Below are 7,500 nucleotides of genomic sequence, written 5' to 3' on the forward strand. Positions count from 1 at the left end.
TCATGAAACCACCGGCTTACTGGTAAAATGCACATGAGGGGGTACTTCAGGGGTACTCTGGGCAGAGCAGAATTCCATTGGTGGAACAGTAACCCAAAAAAGGTTGGGAACCACTGTTCTAAATGGCCGAAAGCAGAACGTCACTAACACCTGACAAAATACATGACATACTGCATTAGCACCACCAGGTGGCAGTGCAGCCAAGAGAAAACCCCAAAAGCCCAACGGAATACACAGAGAATTTAGGGGGAAGCCTGACAATCCAATGTCACGGCCATCACACCAAGGGGTCTGAAAACTAGGATGTTGTACTGACATCGCCAAATTAGGAATGAGATGTGCTGACATTCACTTTGTCCATTGTACCTAGTCTACCTACTTGATTGATTGATTGATTGATTGATTGATTGACTGACTGATTGATTTATTGATTGACTGACTGATTGATATATTGACTGATTGACTGACTGACTGGCTGATTGATTTATTGACTGACTGATTGACTGGCTGATTGACTGACTGATTGATTGACTGACTAAATTACTGATTGACTGACTGATTGATTTATTGATTGACTGACTGATTGATTGACTGACTGACTGATTTATTTATTGACTGACTGATTGATTTATTGACTGACTGACTGACTGATTTATTGACTGACTGACTGACTTATTGATTGACTGATTTATTGACTGACTGACTGATTTATTTATTGACTGATTAATTGATTGACTGATTGACTGATTTATTGACCGACTGACTGACTTATTGACTGACTGATTGATTCATCGATTGGTCGGTCAGCCGGTTGGTTGACCTACCTTGATTGACTGACTGATTGATTTGTTGATTTATTGACTGACTGACTGATTGATTTATTGACTGACTGACTGATTGATTTATTGACTGACTGACTGACTGATTTATTGACTGACTGACTGATTTATTGACTGACTGATTTATTTATTTATTGACTGATTTATTGACCGACTGACTGACTTATTGACTGACTGAATGATTCATCGATCGGTCGGTTGGTTGACCTACCTTGATTGACTGACTGATTGATTTATTGACTGACTGACTGACTCATTGACTGACTGATTTATTGACTGACTGACTGACTCATTGACTGACTGATTTATTGACTGACTGATTGATTTACTGACTGATTGATTGACTGATTTATTGATCGATCGATCGATCGGTCGGTCGGTTGGTTGACCTACCTTGATTGACTGACTGATTGATTTATTGACTGACTGACTGACTGACTGATTTATTGACTGACTGACTGATTTATTTATTGACTAATTGATTGACTGATTGATTGATTGACCGACTGACTGACTTATTGACTGACTGATTGATTCATCGATTGGTCGATCGGTCGGTTGGTTGACCTATCTTGATTGACTGGCTGATTGATTTATTGATTGACTGACTGATTTATTGATTGACTGACTGATTTATTTATTGACTGACTGACTGATTTATTTATTTTCTGACTGACTGACTAATTTATTTATTGAATTATTGACTGACTGACTAACTGACTGACTGACTGATTGACTGACTGATTTATTTATTGATAGACTGACTGATTGATTGATTGATTGACTGATTGACTGATTGATTGACTGACTGACTGACTGATTGACTGACTGACTTATTGATTGACTGATTGATTGACTGACTGATTGATTTATTGACTGACTGACTAATTTATTTATTGACTGACTGACTGATTTATTTATTTTCTGACTGACTGACTAATTTATTTATTGAATTATTGACTGACTGACTAACTGACTGACTGACTGATTGACTGACTGATTTATTTATTGATAGACTGACTGATTGATTGATTGATTGACTGATTGACTGATTGATTGATTGACTGACTGACTGATTGACTGACTGACTTATTGATTGACTGATTGATTGACTGACTGATTTATTTATTGACTGACTGACTGATTGATTGACTGATTGACTGACTGACTGATGGATTTATTGATCGGTCGGTCGGTCGGTTGACCTACCTTGCGGACCCACTGGGGCATTGTGTGTGTACTGGGAGAGCGGTGGTGTGTGTTGATGACGATGACGGTGATGACGATGGAGGCTATGACGAAGACCATGGTGAAGAGCATGTACTTCCCAATGAGAGGCACCGCACTGGAGGTGGAGGGGATGAGCTCCACGATGACCAGCAGAAACACAGTCAGAGACAGCAGGACAGAGATAGACAGGGTCATCTTCTCACCTGTATGGAACAGAGACACTGGTGTCAACAACAACAACGACAACAACATTAACAACATCATCAACAACAACAACAATATCAACAACAACAACACCAACAACAAGACCAAAGTCAGAGACAGCAGGACAGAGATAGACAGGGCATCTTCTCACCTGTATGGAACAGAGACACTGGTGTCAACAACAACAACAACATCAACAACAACATTAACAACATCATCAACAACAACAACAATATCAACAACAACCACACCAACAACATCATCAACAACAACAACATCAACATCATCAACCACAACAACATCAACAACAACAACAACATTATCAACATCAACAACAACAACATCAACATCAATAACAACATCAGCAACATCAACATCAACAACAACATTAACAACAACAAGACCACAGTCGGAGAGAGCAGGACAGATAGACAGGGTCATCTTCTCACCTGTATGGAACGGAGATACTGGAGTCAACAACAACAACAACAACATCAACAACATCATCAAAAACAACATCAACATCATCAACAACATCATCAACATTAACAACAACAACAACAAGACCACAGTCGGAGAGAGCAGGACAGATAGACAGGGTCATCTTCTCACCTGTATGGAACAGAGACACTGGAGTCAACAACAACAACAACAACATCAACAACAACAAGACCACAGTCGGAGACAGCAGGACATACAGACAGGGTCATCTTCTTACATACAGAGACATGGTTAGAGGAGTCAAACAACAATACACTGCAACAATACTACTCAGCTGGTAACACTCTCAGGACTATTTATTGAGAAACTGATACTGCCTTTGTGAAAACGTTCGACAGACCCAAGAGCAACTGGTCCACGGCTTGTGGGGATTGTTGTTTTAAATGCATTGTACTGTACGTGAGTCAGCCAAGAAAATACACATTTCCATTATATGTAAATGTGGGGAAATTTGTGAATTTGAATTTTCAGCAGGTCTCTCAGAGTCAGTGGGGAGATAGAAGACCAGTCCAGTCAGGAAGGAGAACAGCAGGCCTACCAGAGTCAGTCAGGGTGTAGAAGACCAGTCTAGTCAGGAAGGAGAACAGCAGGTCTACCAGAGTCAGTGGGGAGATAGAAGACCAGTCCAGTCAGGAAGGAGAACAGCAGGCCTACCAGAGTCAGTCAGGCTGTAGAAGACCAGTCCAGTCAGGAAGGAGAACAGCAGGCCTACTAGAGTCAGTGGGGAGGTAAAAGACCAGTCCAGTCAGGAAGGAGAACAGCAGGCCTACCAGAGTCAGTCAGGCTGTAGAAGACCAGTCCAGTCAGGAAGGAGAACAGCAGGTCTACCAGAGTCAGTGGGGAGGTAGAAGACCAGTCCAGTCAGGAAGGAGAACAGCAGGTCTACCAGAGTCAGTGGGGAGATAGAAGACCAGTCCAGTCAGGAAGGAGAACAGCAGGTCTACCAGAGTCAGTGGGGAGGTAGAAGACCAGTCCAGTCAGGAAGGAAAACAGCAGGTCTACCAGAGTCAGTGGGGAGGTAGAAGACCAGTCCAGTCAGGAAGGAGAACAGCAGGTCTACCAGAGTCAGTGGGGAGATAGAAGACCAGTCCAGTCAGGAAGGAGAACAGCAGGTCTACCAGAGTCAGTGGGGAGGTAGAAGACCAGTCCAGTCAGGAAGGAGAACAGCAGGCCTACCAGAGTCAGTGGGGAGATAGAAGACCAGTCCAGTCAGGAAGGAGAACAGCAGGCCTACCAGAGTCAGTGGGGAGGTAGAAGACCAGTCCAGTCAGGAAGGAGAACAGCAGGCCTACCAGAGTCAGTCAGGGTGTAGAAGACCAGTCTAGTCAGGAAGGAGAACAGCAGGTCTACCAGAGTCAGTGGGGAGGTAGAAGACCAGTCCAGTCAGGAAGAAGAACAGCAGGCCTACCAGAGTCAGTCAGGCTGTAGAAGACCAGTCTAGTCAGGAAGGAGAACAGCAGGCCTACCAGAGTCAGTCAGGGTGTAGAAGACCAGTCTAGTCAGGAAGGAGAACAGCAGGCCTACCAGAGTCAGTGGGGAGGTAGAAGACCAGTCCAGTCAGGAAGGAGAACAGCATGCAGGGGATGATGACGTTGACGATGAAGTAGAGAGGCAGCCTCAGCATCAGGAAGTGGTAGGTGATATCCAGGTAGGGCGTGTCAGGGCAGCAGGCATAGTACACCCAGTGCTTCCAGCTCCTATAGTCCTGCATCACCCACTCACCACTCTCCATGAAGTTACTCAGGTCAGGCCGGTCGTTGTCCTAGAGGGGGGACAGGGGACGGGTACAGGGCTAGGGTCAATACTTTACTGGTTAAATTAAGATAAGATATACTTTCTTAGTTCATATGGGATGACAATTATTATTTTCCCATCCCCCTCCAATATACACAAATACACATTATGTTGGAGAGGCTGGTTTAAACTATGTGGGAGCATACAACAGGTGCGGCTATTTCTATTCCTTTTCATGGATTGTTACTATTTCTACTCTTTTTCATGGATTGTTACTATTTCTACCCCTTTTCATGGGATTGTTTCTATTTCTACCCCTTTTCATGGGATTGTTACTATTTCTATTCCTTTTCATGGGATTGTTACTATTTCTATTCCTTTTCATGGGATTGTTTCTATTTCTACTCCTTTTCATGGGATTGCTGCTATTTTACACCCCGGACCTGGAACATTTTCAGATGTGCTTTTTGGATATTTGTGCTTTTCAAACTTCTTACCGGGTTGACCACTACCAGGTTGCCGTCGTAGGTCCATGTCCCCAGCTTCATACTGCAGTTCTGCAGGTCGAAGGGGAAGTGAAGCACAATGATCTCACAGTAGCTCTTAAAGATGGCCGGAGGGTTCCAGGTGATCAGACCTGTGTGCTCCAGCAGCACCTTGGTCTCATGGACGATTGCAAAGTCTCCATCTGCACTGCAGGAAGTGGAGAGGATTGACTCGTTAGCATCGGAGTCAATGGATTCCTATGGGCTCTTGCGTTAGCCTGCTAAGCTAACCAAAGTCTCCATCTGCACTGCAGGAAGTGGAGAGGATTGACTCGTTAGCATCGGAGTCAATGGATTCCCATGGGCTCTTGTGTTAGCCTGCTAAGCTAACCAAAGCTTCCATCTGCACTGCAGGAAGTGGAGAGGATTAACTCGTTAGCATCACAGTCAATGAATTCCTATGGGCTCTTGCGTTAGCCTGCTAAGCTAACCAAAGTCTCCATCTGCACTGCAGGAAGTGGAGAGTATTGACTCGTTAGCATCGGAGTCAATGGATTCCTATGGGCTCTTGCGTTAGCCTGCTAAGCTAACCAAAGTCTCCATCTGCACTGCAGGGATAAATTGACAAATGTTGTGGAAATTCCGTACTGAGAGAGACTTGGTCATTTCTTCAAACAATCATTTTTATTTAATATTGATGATTAATTATTGCAATAATGAAACCGTCAGCCCAACAGTCTTGACCATTGGACTGAGAGCCTTCCCTTTACAGACAATGCACAGTTTATATAGCTACTATCCAGAATACTTTGTTCCACCCCCCCCCATATAGATCGGGGGCACCATAAGCCACTTTGGGTTCATCCTCTGGTCATCTGCTGTCTCCCAGATGCCAGGATAATTAGAAATACTGAGTCCTTTGTTCTGTTCCTCCAGGCGATCTCTATCTCAGTTACAACCACCCCACATCCTGTCCATGGAATACATCTTCATCAGTGCACCACTGATCATAGAATATAATGTGTCAGTACAGATGTATCACCCTCTAGTATAACCCATGAGTGCCCAGACAAGCTGCAGGAAGCTAGAGTGGACACCATGAAAACTCAGCTTTAGCAGGCCAGTCTCACTCTTAGTTAAATATTCAATCGTTTACTATATCAAACAAATTAGGTAAGTATGTCATTTTTCTATTACACCTATTAGCATCAGGATCAATAGATTCCCATGGGGAATTGTGTTAGCCTGATTAGATCATCAGGGAATGCTGAAAACAACTCAATTATGCCAAACATGTTGTTTCAGGGGTGATAGACAAAAGTTGAGGTAGATTAAAGACAACCAGTTAAACGTAACTAAATGTCATCAAAAAATGTAATCTACGTAATTCCCCAAATATATTATTTCATGAGAGGGCCATAAACAATAACTAGTAATGTTGCATACTCAAAGGCTGAAATCTCACCTTTCTGGTAAAAATAGTTGTACATTGCTGAGGTGTCGTCACTTTGGAGGACACAAGTACAAATATGAAACAAATATGATAAAAATATTAAAAACTGTATGAATAATTTTACCTTTATTTAACCAGGCAAGTCAGTTAAGAACAAATTCTTATTTACAATGACGGCCTAGGAACAGTGGGTTAACTGCCTGTTCAGGGGCAGAACGACAGATGACCTTGTCAGCTCGGGGGTTTGAACTTGCAACCTTCCGGTTCCTAGTCCAACTCTCTAACCACTAGGCTACCCTGCCGCCCCAAATGAGGCTTGAAATGACTTATATGCTTTCTAAACATAGCATAATCAAATGATAAAACCACTAACTATAATATTTCACCTATGACTGTCTCTCTCTGAACCCTGCTGTCTCTAACTCTGAATGTTCGGCTATTTAAAGCCAACTGACATTTACTCCTGAGGAGCTGACCTGTTGCACCCTCTACAACCACTGTGACCTTGACCCTGCTGGTCCACCCGGCACAGCCAGAAGAGGACTGGCCACCTCTCAGAGCCTGGTTCCACTCTAGGTTTATAATCTCCACCCGGCACAGCCAGAAGAGGACTGGCCAAACCCTCAGAGCCTGGTTCCTCTCTAGGTTTATAATCTCCACCCGGCACAGCCAGGAGAGGACTGGCCACCCCTCAGAGCTTGGTTCCTCTCTAGGTTTATAATCTCCACCCGGCACAGCCAGAAGAGGACTGGCCACCCCTCAGAGCCTGGTTCCTCTCTAGGTTTATAATCTCCACCCGGCACAGCCAGAAGAGGACTGGCCACCCCTCAGAGCCTGGTTCCTCTCTAGGTTTATAATCTCCACCCGGCACAGCCAGGAGAGGACTGGCCACCCCTCAGAGCTTGGTTCCTCTCTAGGTTTATAATCTCCACCCGGCACAGCCAGAAGAGGACTGGCCACCCCTCAGAGCCTGGTGCCTCTCTAGGTTTCTTCCAAGGTTCCTGCCGTTCTAGGGAGTTTTTCCTAGCCACCGTGCTTCTACACCTGCATTGCT

At 44.1% G+C, this 7,500-nt stretch overlaps 1 protein-coding gene across 7 annotated transcripts in view; it reads right to left on the bottom strand.

Moving 5' to 3' along the window:
* Positions 1–7,500, bottom strand: part of LOC110496997 (acetylcholine receptor subunit alpha) — a 20,791-nt gene that overhangs the window by 8,688 nt on the left and 4,603 nt on the right. For 6 of the 7 annotated variants that reach the window (XR_016488273.1, XR_016488274.1, XM_090207224.1 and 3 more), the window contains 3 exons: positions 5,006–5,201; positions 4,299–4,536; positions 2,049–2,272 (listed from right to left, as the gene is read on the bottom strand). Coding sequence is in view for 5 of the 7 variants with exons in the window: in XM_090207224.1 (XP_090063350.1) it covers positions 2,049–2,272; positions 4,299–4,536; positions 5,006–5,201 (658 nt within the window). In the remaining 2 variants the exon portion in view is untranslated. Of the gene's footprint in view, positions 1–2,048; positions 2,273–2,657; positions 2,886–4,298; positions 4,537–5,005; positions 5,202–7,500 lie in introns of those variants that run through there. The other variant, XM_090207225.1, reaches the window with a different exon arrangement.

This window comes from Oncorhynchus mykiss, chromosome 18 (assembly GCF_057628025.1).
Source record: "Oncorhynchus mykiss isolate SJ-2025 chromosome 18, ASM5762802v1, whole genome shotgun sequence".
Classification (NCBI taxonomy): Eukaryota; Metazoa; Chordata; class Actinopteri; order Salmoniformes; family Salmonidae; genus Oncorhynchus; species Oncorhynchus mykiss.